Source organism: Tasmannia lanceolata, unplaced genomic scaffold, assembly GCF_043159265.1.
Source record: "Tasmannia lanceolata isolate RefF3 unplaced genomic scaffold, GAP_Taslan_0.1 ptg000020l, whole genome shotgun sequence".
NCBI lineage: Eukaryota > Viridiplantae > Streptophyta > Magnoliopsida > Canellales > Winteraceae > Tasmannia > Tasmannia lanceolata.
Window position 1 is genome coordinate 33,890,970 of NW_027518697.1, and position 24,688 is coordinate 33,915,657.

Here is a 24,688-nt window from a genome sequence, read left to right on the forward strand (position 1 = left end):
CCCCTCGCGGGGGCATGACCGATGCTCTAAGGCCCTTAGAGGCCTACCTCATCTATTGTATTCTTGAGCGTCGCAAGGTTTGCCTACCCTATATCATCTTCCGTTTTATGTTCCAAACACTTAAGCGGTCCAGAGCCTCCTTGCCATATGGCATGCTCCTTATAGGCTTATATAAACCACTGTTTACCTTATATAAACCAGTTGTAAAAACTCTAAACCACTGATAAACCTATATAAACCACTTATAAACACTATAAACTACTTCTTACCTTGTATAAACCATGTATAAACATTCTAAACCACTGATAAGCCTATATAAACCACTTATAAACAGTCTAAACCACTGATAGGCTTATATAAACCACTGTTTACCCTATATAAACCAGTTGTAAAAACTCTAAACCACTGATAAACCTATATAAACCATTTATAAACAGTATAAACTACTTCTTACCCTGTATAAACCATGTATAAACACTCTAAACCACTGATAAGCCTACATAAACCACTTATAAACAGTCTAAACCACTGATAGGCTTATATAAACCAATGTTTACCTTATATAAAGCAGTTGTAAAAACTCTAAACCACTGATAAACCTATAAAAACCACTTATAAACAGTATAAACTACTTCTTACCCTGTATAAACCATGTATAAACACTCTAAACCACTGATAAACCTACATAAACCACTTATAAACAGTCTAAACCACTGATAGACTTATATAAACCACTGTTTACCTTATATAAACCAGTTGTAAAAACTCTAAACCACTGATAAACCTATATAAACCACTTATAAACACTATAAACTACTTCTTAGCTTGTATAAACCATGTATAAACATTCTAAACAACTGATAAGCCTACATAAATCACTTATAAACAGTCTAAACCATTGATAGGCTTATATAAACCACTGTTTACCTTATATAGAGCAATTGTAAAAACTCTAAACCACTGATAAACCTATATAAACCACTTATAAACAGTATAAACTACTTCTTACCCTGTATAAACCATGTATAAACACTCTAAACCACTGATAAGCCTACATAAACCACTTATAAACAGTCTAAACCACTGATAGGCTTATATAAACCACTGTTTACCTTATATAAAGCAGTTGTAAAAACTCTAAACCACTGATAAACCTATATAAACCACTTATAAACACTATAAACTACTTCTTACCCTGTATAAACCATCTATAAACACTCTAAACCACTGATAAGCATATATAAACCACTTATAAACAGTCTAAACCACTGATAGGCCTATATAAACCACTGTTTACCTTATATAAAGCAGTTGTAAAAACTTAAACCACTGATAAACCTATATAAACCACTTATAAACAGTATAAAATACTTCTTACCCTGTATAAACCATGTATAAGTACTATAAACCACTGATAAGCCTACATAAACCACTTATAAACAGTCTAAACCACTGATAGGCTTATATAAACCACTGTTTACCCTATATAAACCAGTTGTAAACACTCTAAACCACTGATAAGCTTATATAAACCACTTATAAACACTATAAACTACTTCTTACCCTGTATAAATCATTTATAAACACTTTAAACCATTGTTAATCCTTATAAACCACTTATAAACACTCTAAACCACTGGTAACCCTTAATAAACCACTACTTACGATTATAAACCACTACGGAGGAATCTTACCCAAAGAACCTATATAAACCACTTATAAACACCCACTTGAGTACTGGTTTATGGTAGTGAAATACTGGTTTAACTTAAGAAATTAGTGGATTACAGTAAAATAACAATGATTATAAAGTGTTTAAAGTAATTTAAATAAGATTAAATAGTGATTGAAGGCTTTCTGCAATGGAAGACAGTAGTTTAACATGAAAAACTTTCATTCAAGTTTATAAACATGCCTTATAATGGAAAGAAGGGAGAGGGGTAAAAATACACACCTTTCCATTCAATGGAAGCTTTCTGAAATGGAATGGTGGTTTCTAGTGAAGATTTTTAAGATTTCCAAATCTAATAACGTGTTTTTCCAATATTTGTTGAAAATGGAGGCGTTGTGCAATGCAATGAAGGGTTAGGAAGGCTTTTACATCTAAAAATGAGGTTTTTAGCATTAGAATGGAGCTTTTGGCATCTAACAATGGAGGTTTTTGGGTTTCAAAAATGGAGGTTTTTGGGTTTTTCATACGTACGTTTTTTTGGTACGTGGGAGGAAGAAGAAGAAGAGGGAAAAATGTGGGTTTTGGGATTTGTTTTCTCCTAAATATAATCATTTCAAATAGGTGATTTGATAGGGGGAGAGAGGGAGAGAGTCAAGGGCATTTTAGTCATATGCACTCTTGATTGGTGATTTAGAAAACAGCCCTCTTGAAATGTCATAGTCAGAAGAAACTCCTTCTATTTGGTCATTTTCCCATTATTTTAAGGCAGTGAAATTCCCCCCCTCCTGATGGATATTTTCCATATCGTTAGGAATTAGGATACGTGAAGGATGGAGGCGCAACCGTTAACTCCAAAAGCATTAAAAGTTAACGATTTCTGTTAAAGGGGCAAAATATCCATCAGAGGGGGGTTATTTTAACATCCGATTTTAGTATACTAAAATCAACACTCGGACAACTCCATTTCTTTTAATCATCTCTTTCTCATTTCTTCAATCCCATTTCTCCCTTTTCAGCCCTCTCTTCCAAGCTCACTCTCAAAAATCTCCAAATCTTGCGTAAATCCCCTCCCTGCTTCTCCATTTCGCCTCTTTTTCTCTCTCACTGTCTAGGGTTTCCATGTTTCATATTTTACACCAATAGCTTTATTCTCAGCTGAAAAATCGACTGATTTTTCTGTTTCTTTTTGCGTATCAAGTGATACGGACACTCCATGGTCTTGCTAGGGTTTTATGCCATCAGGTTCTTTAATTTGGAGAAAATTACGGTTTTGCCACTTGTCAGTCTGCGTTCGGTAGGGAATTCGTGACAATTCGTTCTGTTGAAGGATTGTATCGATTTCGGATATTTAAGGTAAGTAGAGTGTTTTATTTGATTATTTATAAATTTTAGCTTGTTTTTGTTAAGTTTTTTCTTTAATTTATGTAATTTTTCTTTGATGTACTGTTGGAAATTCTTAGATCTGTGTTGATGAGTTGGGTTTTGGGCATTCTGGTTCGAGTTATGATCAAATCGGACTATCGTGTAGTTAATTTTTTGCAAGATTAATGTTAATTCAAAGTTTCAGACTTTTTTCTTAATGGGCAAGCTGGGGTTAGGCGGACCCCGACCAGAATTCATTAAACAGAAGGCAAAAAGAATACAATTGGAGAAGGAGCCAACATCGGCCAACTAAAAAGAAAACACAATACCAGCAGGTTCTACCTAAGCTTAGTCCTTAAGCCTAACATATTTTTGACCATCTCTATCTCTGCACCCTTGCAAGGGCAAAGCCTCTTTGAGAGATAGTCTGCAGGCGCATTTCCTTCTCGCTATATATGCGTGATTCTCCATGCCGAAAATCGAAGCAGACAGGATCTGATCTGATTTACAATTTGGGTTGCCTTCCATGGTGTACAAGCCTTTCTCTCTATGATTTGAACCGCCAGCAAAGAGTCCACTTCAATCCAAATTCACTTAATTCCTATAGTCACTGCTGCTTTGAGGCCACGAAGAATAGCTTAAAGCTCGAGCATGTTGATATCAGCGCTTTCATCGCATTCCATGTTTTCTGAGTATACCATCATGATCATTCCTCTCTTATTTCGAAGTAGTCCGCCAATGCTGGCTCCTTCCTCCTCCAGAGATTCATCACTGTTTAATTTGACTTCTTTCTCAGGTTTCTCCCATGAGCAGTACCTTTCGTTATCTAATGATGGAAGCAATTTATATCCCAAGTGTGTAGCAGCCTGGAAATTTGTTTCCTATGGCTGGACTTATTTTTGAAAATTCGCTGGTTTCTCTCTCTCCATATGTTGTATCTGGTAGATTAGAAGCCCAATTTTAGAGCCGTGGCCCTCTGCCCTCTTCCTTTAACAGATTCTCTAATCCAATTTTCTTCCTCCAGAATTGAAATTTTTGGTTTTCTTCTTGTTCCTATTCGCCATAGAATCGACCTCCATATCCTGGCCGAGTACCCACATTTGAAAAACAAGTGATCGGTGCTTTCAGCAGCTGCTCCACATAGATTACAGGTTGTGTCGATACGGATGCCCAGATGAGTGGGCCTTTCTTTCGTATTCAGCCCTCCCTGGATAGCCTTCCAAGTAACAATGGCTTGACGGTGGCTGAACCCTTTGCGCCAAATTGTTTTGCACCATTCAGGCTTCCCATGATGCTTTCTGATTTCTTCCCAAGTTGATTTGACTGTAAATTTTCCACTTGGTTCTAGTTTCCATATTGGCAGGTTTTCTTGGCTTCCACTCCTCAGAATTTGACCCAGAATTATTTTTTCTTCCTTCAGGGACTCCTTAAACAAAACAGGGTTCCATACTCCTTGGCTTGTGACATTGTCCAACATTTTCATTACAGCAAGAGAGGAGCAGGTACTTCTTTTTGAAATAAGTGTATTCAGTTCAGCACCCCCTTTGAGTGCAACGGCTGATTCCATAATTCGATGCTGCTTTCTTCCTCCACAAGATAACAAACATGCTGTTTTGCTATATCTCTGGAGTTGAGGATACTTCTCACTCCTCATGATGGCTTCGCTGAAACCGGGATGGTCCAAATGTTTTTGTGCTTTACATATTATGCGTGGAACCAGGCCGTCCAAAGAGAATTCTTTGTGCTAATGAGGTGCCAAATGTTCTTAATCTGCATGCTCTTGTTTACCTCTGCCAGCCTTCTTAGACCAAGGCCTCCCTCTCTTTTAGGCCTGCAAATGTCGCTCCATGCTATTGTGTGAATTTTTTTTCTTCTCTTCTGTCCTCCCCCCCAGATGAAGTCTCGGAAAATCTTCTCAATGCTTTCCAAGATTCCAGAAGGCACATTGAAAGCAGCAGACCAGTATAACTGGTAAGTGCTTAAAACCAATTTCAGCAGCTCCAGTCGACCTGCCTGAGATAGGGATTTGCAAGCCCAGGATTGAATTCTCTTTCTGATCTTTCCAATCAGCGGCTGACAATCATCCTTCTTTATTCTCGAAGTGAAAAGAGGTAACCCCAGGTACTTAATTGGCAGCGTGCCTTCTTGCATACCCAAGGTCCTCTTGATTTGCTCCTTTTTTCGACTGCTTGTTCCTGCAAAGAACACTTCACATTTAGATTTGTTAGCTTCAAGACCAGTTATATCAGTAAAATCTTCCATCAGCCCCTTTGCTGCTGTCCTGGTTGCATTCGAGAAGATCATCAAATCGTCCACGAACATCAAGTGAGATACTGTGAGTTCGCCCTGAACGAAGGGAGTAGAAAAAGTGTGATTTTGTCTAGCTTTCTCCAGGAGCTGAGTTAGGATCTCCATGACTAAGGTGAATAGCAACGGAGAGAGCGGGTCCCCTTGCCTTACTCCAATGGAGGAGGTGAAGTAACTGCGCGGAGTGCCATTAATCATGATGGCAAAAGAGGGCTTTGAGATGCACTCCATGATCCAATTTACCCAGGTCTGGTTAAAATCTTGCCTAAGCATGAAACCTGCAATGGTTTGTCGGTTGACATTGTCAAATGCTTTCACCAGATCAACTTTTAAACACATTGCAGCTTTATGGTTGGGGCTATGAAATTGTGTAATAAATCATGGGTCAGCAAGATATTTTCCTGAATTTGTCTCCCTCTAATGAAAGCTGATTGCGGAGCAGTCACCAGCTTACCAATCACTGTTTTTAACCTCGAAGCCAGTATATTTGTAATGGTTTTATAAATTACATTGCATAATGAAATAGGCCCGAATTTGGAGGGGGAGGTGGAGTCCGAGCCTTTTGGGATCAAAGTGATCAAGGTCGAATTCACCTCAGCCAGCAATTTACCACTTTTGAAATTTTTTCTGATTGCTGCAACAAAGTCATGTTTAGTAAGGTACCATAAATGCTTGAAAAAATTTGCATTGAAGCCAGGCCCCGAAAATAGTCAATAAGGATGTTTTCAATTTCCTTTGGCTCTGTAGTGAGAGCTCCTTCCTCCGATTTCATCGCGATGATCTGATTGGAACTTAATTGGAACTTAAAAGTTTCAAACTTTCAGTAATGTTTAGAAGATTGTATACCAGAGGGTGGTCTGGTGAAATTCAGTTTCGGACTTTTAAATATGGGGATGAATTGGCTGCCGAAATGAGGGTGTTGAATAATGTATTAGGTTAGTTTAGACATTACTTGTATAAGTTAGGGGTATTGTAGTCATTGTATGTTGTTGCCCTATTTTGGGCCTATATATACATCATATTCATGAGGAGCTCCCTAGTGGAGACTCTCCATCCTTCACTCCTCTTCTTCTTCTAACCCTAATCTCATTTCTAACATGGTATCCTAGGAAGCACGGGTACTCTCCCGGGGCTCGCGCACCCGACACGTATGGGGTGCGGGCGGGTACGTCCGAGTACGCCCCGGGTACGTCCGGGGTACGTACCCCATTTTTTTTATAAAAAAAAACCGTGTCGGGTGCGCACCACGCGTACCCGACACGTCGTGCTTCTTCCTGCTGCTTCTCTTTCCTCTCCTGTACTTCTCTCTACTTTCCTTTACTCGGTATTTACATGTAAACCATTTAAGTAAATGTCATTTACTTAAATGGTTTACATGTAAATAACGGAATACCCCCCTTTTGGATTTATTAAAAATAGTTTCAACACTCAAATCTAAAAGGAAAAAAAGTCAACTCTCCAGTTCTAGTACAAAATTCAAAGAAAAAGGGTCGGGTCAAAATTTTAACTTTCTTAACTTCCAAACGGTAGGGTATTTTTCAAATTTTAAAAATTCATAAAATCTATTGTTGTCCAAACATTATTAAATCCCAAAAGTCCGGTAAAAAAAATCTCATAATTTGGTCTCTAAAACTTATTCATCTTGTCAGGCACTGGTCAACACACTGGTCACAGACTTTTTTTCTAATGAATGATATATTGATGCCTCATGTTATGAAATATGGAACTTAATCACTTATGAAATGAAGAGTAATATTAGAATTTTTCATTTTGGTGATGTTATTGTTATTTGATTGCTCTACAATTATTATTTTTTTAATTTTTATAAATATATAATAAAATATTAAAATATATTATTATATTCGGCGTACCCGAACGTACCCGCACCCGGTTTTTTTGGCAAATCACGTACCTGTGTCGTGCCGTAACCGCACCCGTACCCGTACCCGTGCTTCATAGATGGTATCAGAGCCAATGGGCTGATCCTTCAAGAAGCAAAGAAGAAGAGTATCTCCCTCCATGCCATCATCCCTTTCTCTCGTATCTCTCTCGTATCTCGTTTTCCTCTCTTTATCTCTCTATAGTTTCTCCCTCAATTCTTCTCCCCACTCGTGTCCTTCCCTCCTCCTCCTCCCACTGCCCCTCTTCCCTTTCCCCTAACCCCTCCATTCCCTGCTACAGTAAGCCACTATAGTAACTGCTACAGTAACCCGCTACAGTACCGCTACAGTAACCTGCTACAATACCCAAATAATAAATAAAAAAAACCATTTCTATACCCTAGAAATCTCACTCTTTCTTTTTCATTTCGTCAAACCCATTTCGTTTTTAACCCATTTTCCCTCTATCGTATATCTCAAAACAAAACAAAAATCATGTTTGTATTACTTGTGTAAACCCATTTTGGGTTCTCCTCCATTCCAAAGCTCTCTTTATTTTCTCTTCTCTATAGCTTTTTTGGCCTATGGCCTTTGTCTTTCTCATCTCATCTTCAAGGTGCACCCCAAGTATTTGATGAAATGTCTCAAAGGGATTTTGTGCCTTGAAAGTGTTCTTTTTGTTTCAAGTTGAAGGCCTTTGGCCTCAACTTGAGGGGGAGTGTTGTCTTGTATTGTTTCTTGTTGTTCTCTTGTGCTTGTCTTGTTGTCGTCTTTTTATCATCTCTTTCTTTCTATTACCTTCTATGTCTTTTATGTAGTTCTTCAAGGCGCGCACCAAGTATTTGATAAAATATCTAAGAGAGGTGTGGTGCCTTGTTTGTCATTTTTCCTTTGTCTTCTTCTCTACGGCGCACACCAAGTGTTTGATCAAATGTCCGAAAGCGGTGCAGTGCCTTATTTGTCTTCTTTTCTTTGCAAGTTGAAGGTATTTGACCTTCAACTTGAGGGGGAGTGTTTTCATTTAGTTCTTTGTGTCTTTTCTTAGGAGTGTTGTCCACTTTGTTGTCTTTTCTTGAGGGGGAGTGTTGTTAGTGTTGTCTTTGTCTTCTTGAGGGAGTGTTGTCTTGTTTTCATGTCTTGTTTTTCATGTCTCTTCTTGTTGTTCGGTTTTTTGCCTTATCCCTTCATGTTATCTTCTTCCTCCTTTTTCGGGCGATGGCTTCCATATCCATCGTTGGTCGGCTCTCTTACAGGCGACTGTCTTTTCCCGTCGACCTCTCCTTTACGGGCGATGGTTTCCCCATCGTTGGTATGCTCTTTTCAGGCGACGATGTTCATGCCGTCGACCTTGTCTTCAGGCGATGATGTCCCCATCGTTGGTTAGTTATCTTCCTCTTCTTATCTTCAGGCGACGATGTTCATGCCGTTGACGTTGTCACCAGACGATGGTTTCCCCATCGCTGGTTGGGTATCCTCTTCCTATCTTCTTATCTTTTCAGGTGACGATGTTCATACCGTCGACCTAGTCTCCAGATGATGGTTTCCCCATCGTTGGTTGGTTATCTTCTTTCTCTCTATCCCTTCTCTCCAGGCAACAGTTTCTCCATCGACCTTGTCTTCGATGGTTTCTCAATCAATTGCTATCCTCTTCACTTGGCGTTGTGCTGCTTCGCCAATGTTCGTTGTCCGCACCTTTGGTGTGCCTCTTCTGCTTGCTGAATTGTAGTTGTTCTTGCCATGGCGCCTCCATTGTCCTCGATATGCGGATATGTTTGTCGTGCTCTCATTCAGGGAGAGGCCCTATTTGATCGCTCTCGTTGTTGTGCTACTTCAGGGGAGCTACTCTTTTTATGGACATTGATCTCGATGCTGTTCATGGTGGCCTTTGTTTTTTTGTTTATGTTTTTCATTATGTATGTACCACACCAGCTTGAGGATGAGTGTTATACCAAGCTGGATGTGTATGAGCTTCTTCTACTTTTTTAGTTGTTGACGTAGTTCTTTGTAGCAAGCTGGAGCTTCATAGTTAGGGGTGTTCAATCGGTTTTAACCGAACCGAATTGCCCCGAAATTACTAACCGAATTAAATTCGGTTAGCTAAAACCCATAACCGAAACCGTAACCGAAAGTTTATATGACCGAATCTAACCGAAACCGAAATTTTAATTCGGTTAATCGGTTAGTTCGGTCTCACCGAATAATCAAATCTTGTTTCTTTTGACTTAAGATTGGGGGTAAAAAAAAATATTGCACCCATTTCTCCATGAAACATCAATAATCAATTCATGGAAAAAAAGAGCAGTAAGCTATTCAATGCCAGTAGAACAACGAAATCAATGAAAAAAGACACAAAACCCTATTTCAATTGGAAAAAAAGGAGAACCCTAAAAGCAAAACCTAAAAACCTAAAAAAGGCATACACCTCTGATTTCTGAGTGTTCTCATCTGAGTCATCTGACCGGAGTTGAACCGGAGTTGGAGGAGGCTTGTAGCAAAAACCCTCTCAAGAAAAGAGTAGAAAAAAACTCGTTGAGGCTTTGAGAGAGAGAAGAAGATTCGAAGGCCATTAGCCCGTCGCCCGTCGGTGAGTCGTAGAGGTGGCGTCGAGAGAGAAACCCATTTCAAAAATAAAGAGGAAAAGCTTTGCTGTGATCTTTGCTGTGAGAAATGAGAAATGAGAATGGAAATAGGTTTAATTCAAAAGTAAAGAGGAAAAGCTAGGATAGCTATTAGCCACGTCAGGTTGCCTTGTCCTTTGTAATAATTATTCTCTTTACAAGATGCTTTTTATGTGGTTGTAATGAATCCCTTGACTTTTAGTTTTAGCAACCAAAATACCAAATAGCCAAAATATAATTCGGTTATTCGGTCTAACCGAATAATTTCTTCTTTAAAACCGAAACCGTAACCGATATCCGAAAACACAAAAATTCTTAAACCGAAACCGAACCGAAATTATAAATAACCGAAACCGAAACCGAAATATAATTCAGTTCGGTTGGTTTGTTCGGTTACTACCGAATTGTGCACACCCCTATTCATAGTATATACACTCCAGCTTGAGGGGGAGTGTTGAATAATGTATTAGGTTAGTTTAGACATTACTTGTATTAGTTAGGGGTATTGTAGTCATTGTATGTTTTTGCCTTAGTTTGGGCCTATATATACGTCATATTCATGAGGAGCTCCCTAGTGGAGACTCTCCATCCTTCACTCCTCTTCTTCTTCCTCTCTTCTAACCCTAATCTCATTTCTAACAGAGGGCAAAAAATGATGTTTGTTTAAGAGTTTTATTTAAAAACATTGAGAAATGATGTGAGAATGTTGATGCAATTGTTTGGAATTTGATGGTGTTTGGAGAGGAAGGATTAAAATTTTAAAATGTTAGCTGGGATCTGTGTGATTAAAATGAAGGCAAAAAAAATGATGTTTCAAGCATAGCTTCAAAACTCTACTGAGTTGGCTCCCTTTTGCCTTGGTCGTGTTCTTTCTCAAGTTCATGTTTTGCCCTACAAAGTCAATCAAAACTGCTTTGACTCTCCTAAGTTATGACTGTGTCAACCAACCGAGTATTCAATTGCATCATGCCGAGTCAACTAGGATTTTCTTTGGCTGCATTTTCACCCGCATCCCCGTTTTGAAAAAAACTGGTTTGAAAACGAAGGGTTATTAAACTGTTAGGTGGGATTTGTGTGATTGTTATTGGCATTTAATAATTTAATAGAAGAATCTGGCTTTTAAATAAATTTGGATGCGAAATGAATGAGTATTATCAATTAACTTGATTATGCCATTGGAGGGGTTATGACAGACTGATTTATTGGGTTCCTACAGTTTACACCAGGTATTTTGCCTTACTGCAAAGGAAAGCTTTTTGGGGTTTACCTCATTTGGGAATCAGTTAAAACTTACAACGTTATATGAAAATTGACTAGAAGGAAGCTTGACCATATTTTAGAAAAAAATTATCTCATATTTGGGTTTGGGTTTCATATTTGCATGTTATTCCATCAAATATTGCAAACCATGCTTTGCTACTCATTCATCAAAGGATCTTATTCTGGTAAACCACTGAAGTGGCCAAAACACAGCATGGCCTGTTATATTTCCAAGGCTTGTAACCATTCCATGCTTCTCCTCCTTAATTCTTGCTAAATGCACATTCAACCTTGTTTCAAGGCCTTGGTTTCTTCTTTACATCTCTCTCTCTCTCTCTCTCTCTCTCTCTCTCTCTCTATATATATATATATATATATATATATATATATATGAGGAAAAGGATTGTACACTCGAGCGTACCAAGCTTATGGTACGCTCGAGTGCCCCAATCACTTGGGTCCCACATTTTTTGTGGTGATCCAAAGCATTCATTTGCAAGGCCCTATCATAGATAGGGTGTGTACCAAAAATCAGCTCCATTGAATCATCCTAACCCCTCCAAAAGTGGAGGGCAAACATGGGCAGATTTGTGGTCTGTCCATTTTGCCCTCCACAAATGGATGGGTTAGGATGATCCTATGGAGCTGATTTTTGGTACACACCCTATCTATGATAGGGCCTTTCAAATGAATGCTTTGGATCATCCTAACAAAGTGGGCCCATATGTGATTGGGCACTCAAGCGTACCATAAGCTTGGTTCGCTCGAGCGTACAATCCTTTTCCTCTCTCTCTCTCTATCTCTCTCTCTCTCTCTCTCTCTCTCTCTATATATATATATATATATATTGGGATTTGCTAGGGACCATCGCAGAAGGCATTTCATGGCTGAGTGGCTGCTTTCACATGCAACAGCCCAGCCGCAAAATACCTTCTGCAATGGTCCCTACCAAATCCCATACACACACACACACACACACACATATATATATATATATATATATATATATATAGAGAGAGAGAGAGAGAGAGAGAGAAAGAGAGAGGAAATGGTTTGTGTGCAGCTGCACAGGTAAGCTATATGTGCATGGCTACACAAACCATGTGGGGGCCACATTTTTTGGGGGATCCAAAGCATTCATTTGGAAGGCCCTTCCATGGATAGGATGTGTACCAAAAATCAGCCCTATAGGATCATCCTAACCCGATCAAAGTTGGAGAGGAAAATGGACAGACACTGTTTCTGCCCATTTTTTCCCTCCACAAATGGCAGGGTTAGGATGATCCTAAAGGGCTGATTTTTGGTACACACCCTATCCATAGAAGGGCCTTCCAAATGAAAGCTTTGGATCCCCCAAAAAATGTGGCCCCCCACATGGTTTGTGCAACCGCGCACCTAAGCTTAGGTGCGCTCGAGTGCCAAATCGCATGGGTCCCACATTTTTTGTGCTGATCCAAACCATTCATTTGCAAGGCCCCATCATAGATAGGGTGGGTACCAAAAATCAGGTCCATTAAATCATCCTAACCCCTCTAAAAGTGGAGGGCAAAAATGGGCAGATTTGTGGACAAACAGAGTCTGTCCATTTTGACCTCCACAAATGTATGGGTTAGGATGATCCTATGGAGCTAATTTTTGGTACATACCCCATCTATGTAAGGGCCTTTCAAATGAATTCTTTGGATCATCCTAACAAAGTGGGCCCACATGAGTTTGGGGCACTCAAGCGCATCTAAGCTTGGTGCGCTCGAGCGCACAATCCTTTTCCTCTCTCTCTCTCTCTCTCTCTCTCTCTCTCTATATATATATATATATATATATATATATATATATATATATATATGTGTGTGTGTGTGTGTGTGTGTGTGTGTGTGTGTGAGTAAAGGGTTCCTGCACTTGAGCACATATGAGCTTATCTGCACTCTAGTGCAGAAACAAGGGTGGGGCCACATTGTTGGGGGGATCCAAAGCATTCATTTGGAAGGCCCTTTCATGGATAGGGTGTCCACCAAAAATCAGCTCCATTGGATCATCTTAGGGTGTCCATTTGTGGGGTGAAAAAATGGGCAGATTAGTGGACCAACAGTATCTGTCCATTTTCACCCCCGCAAATGGACACCCTATGCCAATGAAGCTGATTTTTGGCATACACCCCATTTGTTATGGGGCCTTTCAAATGAATTCTTAGGATCACCCCAATAATGTGACCCCACCCTTGTTTTCTGCACTCGAGCGCAGGAACCCTTTACTCTCTCTCTCTCTCTCTCTCTCTCTCTCTCTCTCTCTCTCTCTCTCTCTATATATATATATATATATATATATATATATATATATATAATGAGGAAAGAGTTCCTACTCCACGTAGTAGATAACTTATCTACTCCGTGGGCTTAAAATACAATGGGGACCATATTGTTTGGGTGATCCAAAGCATTCATTTGATGGGCCCTCAAGTAGATAGGGTGTGCCCAAAAAATCAGCTCCATAGGATCATCTAACCCTTCGAATGGACAGATTTATGAAGGTTTATACCCGTCCATTTTTGCGTCCAGAAATCGAAGGGTTGGGATTATCCTATGGAAGCTGATTTTTTGGGCAGACCAGTCTTTGTGAGGGCCCGTCAAATGAATGCTTTGGTCACCCAAACAATGTGGCCCCACTATATTTTAAGCTCACGTAGTAGATAAGTTATCTACTCCGGGGAGTAGGCACTCTTTCCTCATATATATAAATCATGTACACATTTATATTACTCATGTTCATTGTTAGATGTGGGCTTGCTAAGTGACCTGTGGGAGTTGGCTCATTATTTACCTGTCCGTCCTTACTGAGTTGAACGTGTTCTTCATTGGCCATGATCTAGACAATTTTTTCAATTTTTCGATCGATTTAGTGCGCTCAGCTGAGTCAACAGTTGACCTGTCAATTGTTTAAATATTGGTTTCCTCAAGAAGTATTTTGTAATTTATTGGTTTCCTCAAGAAGTATTTTGTTATTTTAAGACCTCTTGACATTTCAATCTATGCAAACATATTTATATTGTTCATGCTCATTGTTTTCCGCACATTTAAAAACTCAGTCTTCGACGTGGACTTGTTCTGGCGCACGGTGGATTCAACTTGACCAAGTCAATTCTTGACTTAGCTGACTTGGCTGAATTGAAGAATTTCTTTACTGGCCTTTATCTGAATGATTGTTTTGATTTTTTATAGGTTGGGCTAAAGCCAAGTCAGCTAGGTGGGTCAACGATTGACCACCAAGTGTTAGACATTTGTTTCTCAAAAATTTTCCTTGTTATTTTAAGACCTCTTGCTTTTATATCTATGATTAACACCAACCAATTTGAATTGGCAAGTGAATAGCTGTTATGGCCCATATGGTTATTAATTCTCAGCTGTAGGATCACTGATAACTCATTTTTACATTTATTTAGATCTTAGCTGTTACAGGTGTTTTGGAAATGATGTATGCAAAATTAACCAATGTACCTGAATTTGTCTCCTTACAGTTTAAGGGTTTGCAAAATCATTTTAGTAGAGGCAGGATAGCTGATGTGTTTTCAATGACTACATCTTCACATGATATCAATACACATTAACAGTCAGTTTGATCTATTCAATCTTTTCCAGAGGGTAAGGATTTTTATCTGCTTAGTTGATTAAAGACAGCTTAGTTTTCTCAGGTACCTCTAGAATGATTGCATTGTAATAATGATCCTTTGCCTTGCTTCTAGTATTCTTAAGGGTAGACATTTTACCTTTTTGTAGGCAAAAACAGATTGTTCCACAAGGCATGTGATGTTCTGGTAACTAAGCTAACAGTCAACATGTTGACTTGATCCTATTTGAGATTCTGCATACTGAATTCATTCATCTATTTTTTATACTTTCAACTCCAATGCATTGTCAAATAGTTGGTCAACATTTTGACACCACTCCATGTTTTCTGATTTTCATCATTTGTCGCTTCGATATCATCTGTGTTTTGAGAGTCATCATTTACACGAGTTCAATTTTGATTTGAGAGTCATAATCTACCCTTCACCATCTTGGAAGCCACGCTTGATCGGATGGCTTAAACTCAATTTTGATGGAAGTGCTAACGGTAAACCGGGCCCTACAAGAATTGGAGGACCATCCGTGACACAAACTGCAATACAATATTTTCATTTTTTGGTCCATCTGGGATATGTGAATCAAATGAGGCAGAAGCAAGAGCTTTATTGCATGGTCTTAAGTGGTTCGTTACCCATCGTGTGGGCCCCTTAATAGCAGAGGGAGACACTTCGAACATCATTTCTTGGGCGAGAGGTGAAAATATTGTATTACACTTCGAACATCATCCCTTGGAAACTCTCTGATATCATCATGGAAATTCAGGACTGCTGCAAGGTGATTTGGGCAAGTTTCTCACATACCTATAGGTCTGCAAATGAAAGGCCGACGAGTTAGCGAAGGCCGGTATGAAAAGCAGTTGCATTGTAGAGAGTGTTTTCATTGTATCCCAGGCCAGTTAGGCTTCAAAAATAGGGATTTGGTTTCCCTAAATTTCTTATATTTGTACCTTACCTAGGGATGGGGGACAACTTGTCCCCTCCGTTCATATGTAAGACTATTTCAAATCAATAAAGTTACCTTTCTAAAAAAAAATGTTGATTTAATATTGAATATTGTAAAAGAATGGGATAGAGACGAATGATATAGAAGAACGGTACCAAGAAGAATGAGATAGGGCCCAATATATGAAGGTTTAAGTATCAGGTTTAGCTGCCAGAGTGAGAAGCGAGTGCAAGAAGCGATAGGGAGGCTGAAGGCAGAAACATGGGAGCTAGAAAAGAGTAAATGCAGGCAATAAAAAGCTCTATGGAAAGAAAAGATGAAACAAAGCTTTTAGAAAGATAAGAGTTATAGTGGGTTAGGAAGGTTTAATGTAGGTTAAGTAGAAAAGAGGACTTCACTACTGATTAGAATTACAAGTTATAGGAATTTATACTTTTACATGTTTTATTCATTTAGATTTAGTGTCTAAGTTTGTGGAAAGATCCACTGAAGTTTTATTTGGATCTTAAGATGAGTTTTTGAATTTGAAGTACACTCTTTTGGCATTATTAAAAAGGGAAAAAATTCCTTTAAGAACAAAGTAATCACCTAATTAGGAAACATACTCTTAAATAAGTGGAAGCGTGTGAATTTCGGGAGTTAGAAGAATTTGGCCTTATTTTTGTTATTCACTATGTTGCATGGATTCGTGTGAAGCCCACTGAGAATCGCAAATCGATTCGTTTGGTATTGGATCCCGCCACGGATTCGTGTGGGATTTTCACCCACATGAACAACTCTCTTTCCCTTCTCAATTTGTGAGGTTGGATTTTTACCCACACTAATTTATTTTGTTTTGATACATATAGATAACTTATTAAAAGAAGCTATTGCTCAAGTTCCAAAAATTTCCTACTTGACTTTGTTCTTGTTAGTTTCTACGTTCACTTCACTGCAATTACCGGACTCGTTTTGCATGGTTGTTTTCAAAAGTTTATTCGTCTCTGCCTATTTTAAGTGCTCTATTGATTCTTCCACTGAACTATGTTTTGTACAATTTATTTAATGCCAGCCGGACTTTTACAATGATAGCTCATGTATGTTACATATTTATGGCCATGGCCTTTTCATTCAGGTAGTTGACAGGCAAGGAATGCATTAAAGTTGGAGGATCCAAGTCATCATTTTCTGTAACTTTGTTACATTAAAACATGCCTTCATGGTGGGGGAAGTCTTCATCCAAAGAAGTGAAAAAGAAGACAAGCAAGGAGAACTTTATTGATACGTTACAGAGAAAACTTAAGACACCATCTGAACAGAAAGGAAATATTAAATCAGGAGGGTCTCGAAGGCGTAATAATAGTGAGATCTCTTCCAAAAAAGGGTCTAGATCCCGAGCAGAGTCAAGATCACCATCACCCTCTACTCAAGTATCGCGCTGTCAAAGTTTTGCAGAGAGGCCACATGCACAGCCACTTCCATTACCTGGGTTGCACCCTTCAAGCATTGGGCGCACTGCCTCGGGAATCAGTTTATCGAGACCACTATTATCAGAAAAATGTGTCAAGCCATCAATGTTTTTGCCTCTTCCAAAACCCGATTGTATCCCTATTACATCAGATGCTATAGACATTGACGCAGATCTGGCTACTGCTTCTATTTCGAGTGGTAGCTCCATTGATAGTGATGATCCAGTTGATTTTCGTCTTTTTAGCCCCCAGGGAAATGACTACGAGAATGGGTACATAACTGTTGGAAACAGCCCATCCAGGTGAGTTTGCTAATGATCTGGTTGAATACTACACTGCTTGTTCTAAGGCTATGTCACAAATATCTCCGATATTTTCAAAATATAGCGACTTTATCATGATATTTTAGTAAAACGACAAAATCCTGATATAATCCTGAGCATTTAAAAAATATAGAAATATTTTCATTTATCTCGATAATATCAAGATATTTTTACGATATTTTTTTTTTATTAATTTATATATTTTTAAATTATTTTATTTTATCATTTTTCCCGATATAAACTCGGAAAAAATAAACAAAAATTAATATATCCCGAGATTTTCCCTTGCTGAGAAATTCACGATATTTGTGACATAGTTCTAAGGATCTTGTAGTGGAGGAAATATGATTATGGGCAATTAATTTGTGATTACATTTCTAATTGGTTCCCCTGTGAGTCTCGACCCCCATCCTAACATGTTTTTTGTTAATCTCTCCTGAAGTTTGATGCATAAGGATCAATCCTCTCTCATCAACCGTAGGAACTCAAAGGAGACACTGAAGCCAACCAATCCTTTGTTCAATAACCAAGGCTTCTCTACATCGCCCAAACAAGGACTTTTAAGCACTTGCCCATCTAACTTACAAATTCCTCACTATAGTGCATTTGGGATTGGCAGTGCTCCTGACAGTTCAATGTCAAGTCCTTGTAGAAGTCCTATGAGAGTGGTTTGCCCCGATCAGATTACAGCCTCTGCCTTTTGGGCTGCAAAGCCTTACCCTGATGTTGCTCTACTTGGATCGGGCCAGTGCTCCAGTCCAGGTTCAGGCCATAACTCTGGGCATAATTCAATGGGAGGAGATATGTCGGGACAGTTATTTTGGCAGCAGAGTAGGGGTAGCCCAGAGTGTTCTCCAATACCTAGCCCTAGAATGACAAGTCCCGGACCTAGCTCTAGAATACATAGTGGTGCTGTCACTCCGCTGCACCCTCGGGCTGGAGGGGCCGAACCTGAATCGCCCACAAGCTGGCCCGATGATGGGAAACAACAAAGCCACCGGCTCCCACTCCCCCCAATAACAATTCCACGGAGTCCTGGAAGGGCCGAGAATCCCACAAGCCCTGGTTCACGCTGGAAGAAAGGAAAGCTACTTGGCAGAGGCACATTTGGACATGTTTATGTTGGTTTTAACAGGTGAGTGTCTCGTCTTTTGAGAGCTTTGAAGGAAATTGATGTTTGCATATACTGGTTTTGTCTTTTTTACATGGAACTTACTAGCAATATGTTGCTGCTTTAGTATGCTTGCATGTTAGCCTGTTAGATAATTGTGGATGGTAGTCATATTGGTCTTTTTCATTGTTTACCATCTATATATTTTCTAGCCGTGGCCCAGTCACATAGTCCTATTTTCAATAGAGCTTAAAATCTTGCAACTGTGTATGCTTGCTTTTAATTTCCTTGGAGAGGCTCTTTCCAAAGTTATTCCGGTACTAGTTTTCTAGTCCCATGCTATGCATTGTGTAAAATGATGGCCCCCACGCCATCAAAATATGAGGTGTAAAATGGTGGGGCCCACGCTAATGCATAGGTTCGGCTAGAGATGGTGGACCCCACATCATCAATAACATTAGGGGTAAAATTGTGTGATCCATCCTATGCCTAGATACGGTGGACCAATATTACCAGGGTCGCCCTCCCACGCTTCGACCCGCGATCCGGGTCCGAGGTCGCCAACCCGAAACGTGGGTCGTTTGTGACCCGGATCACCGAAACTGGCGACCCGAGCGACCCACGAGAGAGAGAGAGAGAGAGATGCGTAGAGAGGGAACACTTCGGTGGACTAGAAAAAAAGAGTTGCACAATAGTTTATTAGTTTGTTCATGTTTTTATGTCTTTATTTCAGAACTGGGTAGTGATTTTTTGTTTGCTTTCATTTAAGATTGAGAATGCAATACATGTTAGTACTTAATTTAGTGATATTTGGATATCTTCAAATTTTATACATTATAGATTGGATTGAAACTTGAATTTTCATTTTGAATATACATGAATGGCATACACGGTGGTTTTATTTATTAAATGTATGTAGTATGGACTATAGAATGACATTCTTGTTAAAAAAATATGAAATATATATATATATATATATATATATATAGAGAGAGAGAGAGAGAGAGAACGGTTTTTACACACGTGTAGATAAGTTATCTACACACTAGCTTAAAATACAATGGAGGCCATATTGTTTGGGTGATCCAAACCATTCATTTGATTGGCCCTCACATAGATAGGGTGTCCATAAAAAATCAGCTCCATAGGATCATCCCAACCCTACGATTTGTGGAGGTAAAATGGACGTGTATAAACCTTCACAAATCTGTCCATTTTTTGTCTCCACGGTTTGAAGGGTTAGGATGATCCTATTGAGCTGATTTTTTGTGGACACCCTATCTATGTGGCCAATCAAATGAATGGTTTGGATCACCCAAACAATGTGGGCTCCACTGTAATTTAAGCTAGTGTGTAGATAACTTATCTACACGTGTGTAGAAACCGTTTTCTCATATATATATATATATATATATATATATATATATATAGAGGAAACTGTTGGTGAGCTTAACCAAACTTATGGTGAGCTAGCTTGCCCAATCACATGGGGGCCCACTTTGTTAGGATGATCCAAACCATTCATTTGAAAGTCCCTTACATAGATGGGGGGTGTACCAAAAATCAGCTCCATAGGATCATCCTAACCCCTCCATTTGTGGACGACAAAAATGGACAGACACAGGTACACACCCTATCTATGATAAGGCCTTGCAAATGAATGGTTTGGATCACTCCCCAAAATGTGGGACCCATGTGATTGGGCAAGCTAGCTCACCATAAGTTTGGTGAGCTTAAGCTCACCAACAGTTTCCTCATATATATATATATATATATATGAGGAAAGTGTTCCTGAGCTATAGCTCAAATAAGCTTATCTGAGCAATAGCTCAAAAACACATGTGGCCCCACATTTTTTGGGGGATCCAAAGCATTCATTTGGAAGGCCTTTCCACGGATAGGGTGTGTACCAAAAATCAGCCCTGTATAATCATCCTAACACAATCAAAGGTGGAGGGGAAAATGGACAGACAATGTGTGTCTGCCCATTTTTTCCCTCAACAAATGGCAGGATTAGGATGATCCTGTAGGGCTGATTTTTGGTACACACCCTATGCGTGGAAGGGCCTTCCAAATGAATGCTTTGGATCCCCCAAAAAATGTAGGGCCACATGTGTTTTTGAGCTATAGCTCAGACAAGCTTATCTTAGCTACCTCTCTCTCTTTCTCTTTCTCTCTCCCTCTCTCTCTCTCTCTCTCTCTCTCTCTCTCTCTATATATATATATATATATATATATATATATATATATATATATATATATATATATATATAGAGAGAGAGAGAGAGAGAGAGAGAACTGGTTTGTTAGCAGCTGCTCAGATAAGCTAATCTGAGCAGAGCTCACAAACCATAGGGGGGACCACATTTTTTGGGGGATCCAAAGCATTCATTTGAAAGGCTCTTCCATTGATAGGGTGGTTACCAAAAATCAGCCCTATAATATCATCCTAACCCTGTTTGTGGAGGGGAAAAATGGGCAGAAACATGGACACACAGTGTCTATCCATTTTCCCCTCCACCTTTGATTGGGTTAGGATGATCCTATAGGGCTGGTTTTGGTACACACCCTATCCATGGAAGGGCCTACCAAATGAATGCTTTGGATCCCCCAAAAATGTGGTCCCCCACTATGGTTTGTGAGCTCTGCTCAGGTAAGCTTATCTGAGCAGCTGCTCACAAACCATTTCCTCATATATATATATATATATATATATATATATATATATATATATATATATATATATATATGTGTGTGAGAAAAGTGTAGCTACACGTACGGGTAGCTAACTTAGCTACTCCGTCGACTTAAAATACAGTGGAGCCACATTGTTGGGGGGATCCAAAGCATTCATTTGGAAGGCCCTTTCATGGATAGGGTGTCAACCAAAAATCAGCTCCATTGGATCATCTTAGGGTGTCCATTTGTAGGGTGAAAAAATGGGTAGATTAGTGGACAATCGCGGGAACCGTTTTCTCACACACACACATGGGGAAAACTGTTCATGAGCTTGAGCTCATATAAGCTTATATAAGCTTGAGTGCCCAAACACATGGGTCCCACATTTTTTTTGGTGATCCAGACCATTCATTTGCAAGGCCCCATCATAAATAGGGTGTGTACCTCAAATCAAGTCCATTGGATCATCCTAACCCCTCCAAAAATGGAGGGCAAAAATGGGCAAATTTGTCGACAAGCAGTGTCTGTCCATTTTCCCCTCCACTTTTGGATGGGTTAGGATGATCCTATGGACTTGATTTTTGGTACACACCCTATCTATGTAAAGTCCTTCCAAATGAATTCTTTGGATCACCCCAAAAAATGTGGGACCCAAGTTTTTGTGGCACTCTAGCAGTTTAGCTCATATAATCTATATGAGCTCAAGCTCATAAACAGTTTTCCATATGTGTGTGTGTCTAAGGATTTGCTAGTGTCCGTCACAATAAGCATTTCACAGATGGTCTGTTGCATGTGACAGCAGCCACATAAGCTCACTTTTCAACAGATTTTATCTCCATTCACGAGGTGGCTGCTGCCACATGCAACAGACCATCCGCGAAATGCCTTTTGCAATGGATGGTAGCAAATCCCATATATTCGAACCGATCCCATAGAAACTCGGTCTTTGACTGCAAAGCGGCGTCTAAATCTAGTATATATATATATATATATATATATATATATATATATATGAGGTAAGTGTTGGTGAGCTTAAGCTCACCAAACTTATGGTGAGCTTAAGCGCCCCAATCACATGGGTCCCACATTTTCTGTGGTGATCCAAACCATTCATTTGCAAGGCCTTATCATAGATAGGGTGTGTACCAAAAATCAGCTCCATAGGATCATCCTAACCCCTCCATTTGTGGAGGACAAAAATGGGCAGATTTGTGGACAAATAATGTCTATCCATTTTGACCTCCACAAATGGATGGGTTAGGATGATCCTATGGAGCTGATTTTTGGTACACACCCCATCTATGTAAGGGCCTTTCAAATGAATGCTTTGGATCATCCTAACAAAGTAGGCCCCAATGTGATTGGGCACTTAAGCTCACCAACACTTTCCTATATATATATATATGAGTAAAGGGTTTCTGCGCTCGAGCACATATAAGCTTATCTGCGCTCGAGTGCAAAAACAGGGGTGGGCCCACATTGTTTGGGGGATCCAAAGCATTCATTTGGGAGGCCCTTCATGGATAGGGTGTCCACCAAAAATCAGCTCCATTGCATCATCGTCCATTTGTGGGGTGAAAAAATGGGCAGATTACTGGACAAACAGTATCTGTCCATTTTCACCCCGACAAATGGACACCCTATGATGATCCAATGCAGGTGATTTTTGGTACACACCCCATCCATGATGGAGCCTTTCAAATGAATGCTTAGGATCACCCCAACAATGTGGCCCCACCCTTGTTTCCTGCACTCGAGCGCAAATAAGCTATCTGCGCTCGAGCGGAGGAACCCTTCTCTCTCTCTCTCTCTCTCTCTCTATATATATATATATATACTCTCTCTCTCTCTCTCTCTCTCTCTATATATATATATATATATATATATATATATATAGAGAGAGAGAGAGAGAGAGAGAGAGGAAAGTGTTCCTGAGGTCGAGCTCAGATAACCTTATCTCAGCTCGAGCTCCAAAACACATGTGGCCCCACATTTTTTGGGCCATCAAAGCATTCATTTGGAAGGCCCTTCCATGGATAGGGTGTGTACCAAAATTCAGATCAATTGGATCATCCTAACCCAATCAAAGGTGGAGGGGAAAATGGACATACATTGTGTGTCCATGTTTCTGCCCATTTTTTCCCTCCACAGATGGCAGGGTTATGATGATCCTATAGGGCTGATTTTTGGTACACCCCCTATCCATGGAAGGGCCTTCCAAATGAATGCTTTGGATCACCCCAAAAATGTGGGGCCACATGTTTTTGAGCTCGAGCTCAGGAACACTGTCCTCATATATATAGGAAAGTGAAGCTACACCGCCGGCTTAAAATACAATGGGCCCACATTGTTTTGGTGATCCAAAGAATTCATTTGATTGGCCCTCACATAGATAGGGTGTCCACCAAAAATCAGCTCCATAGGATCATCCCAACCCTACGATTTGTGGAGGCAAAAATGAACGTGTAAAAACCTTCACAAATTTGTCCATTTTTGCCTCCACAGTTTGAAGGGTTGGGATGATCCTATGGAGCTGATTTTTGGTGGACACCCTATCTATGTGAGGGCCAATCAAATGAATTCTTTGGATCACCAAAACAATGTGGGCCCATTGTATTTTAAGCCGGCGGTGTATATATATCAAATGAATTCTTTGGATCACCAAAGCTTCACTTTCCTCATATATATATATATACTAGTAAAAAAAACCCGTGCGATGCACGGGCCGACAAAGAACTGTACGGACCAGATCATAGGTTGATCCAAACTGTCCATGTGATGGAACACAACATCAATAGGTTGTGCCTGTAAAATCATTTCCATAGGCTGATCCTAGCCCTCCAATCTATAGAGGTTTCCATAATTAAAAAAGCATAATGGAGGGGGGTAGGATTGAAATTATGTAGCTTTAATGGGTGCCTTTGTTAAAAAGCATAAAGGAGGGGGTAGGATTGAAAATATGTGGGTTGAATGGGTGCCTTCGTTAAAAACAGTCAAAAAAAGTGATGTGTAATTCTCATACAATTTTGGGAGAAATTCAAATAATTCTCTCCTTTTCTCTTCTGCTATATATATATAGCACCAAAGTAACCCAGATTTGTGCTCCAAATCGACCCACAAGCCAAAATAGCGAACCGACTTAGCCTAACCCCATCGTACCGCATACCTACCTTCAATCGTACCCCATACCTGTTCCCCTACCGCATACCGGAACAAACCACGTTCCAGATGGGCCCCACACCATCAAATTATGAGGTGTAAAATGGTGGAGCCCACCCTAATGCATAGGTTTGGCTAGAGATGGTGGACCCCACCTCATCAATAACATTAGGAGTAAAATTTTGTTCTCCACCCTATGCATAGGTTAGGGTAAAGATGGTGGAACCCACGCACCAAAACTTGAGGTGTAAAATGGCAGGCCCTATCCCATAATAAATCAATAACATGAGATGTAAAATGGTAGACCCCA

At 39.7% G+C, this 24,688-nt stretch overlaps 1 protein-coding gene across 3 annotated transcripts in view; it reads left to right on the forward strand.

The window, feature by feature from the left end:
- Positions 1 to 2,649: 2,649 nt before the first annotated feature.
- The window catches only part of LOC143854594 (mitogen-activated protein kinase kinase kinase YODA-like), a 54,233-nt gene continuing 32,194 nt past the window's right edge, over positions 2,650 to 24,688 (forward strand). For 2 of the 3 annotated variants that reach the window (XM_077364635.1, XM_077364637.1), the window contains exons 1-3: positions 2,650 to 3,025; positions 16,773 to 17,408; positions 17,872 to 18,564. In XM_077364635.1, coding sequence (XP_077220750.1) covers positions 16,849 to 17,408; positions 17,872 to 18,564 — 1,253 coding nt within the window. In that variant the 5' untranslated portion in view covers positions 2,650 to 3,025; positions 16,773 to 16,848. The remainder of the gene's footprint in view (positions 3,026 to 16,772; positions 17,409 to 17,871; positions 18,565 to 24,688) is intronic. The other variant, XM_077364636.1, reaches the window with a different exon arrangement.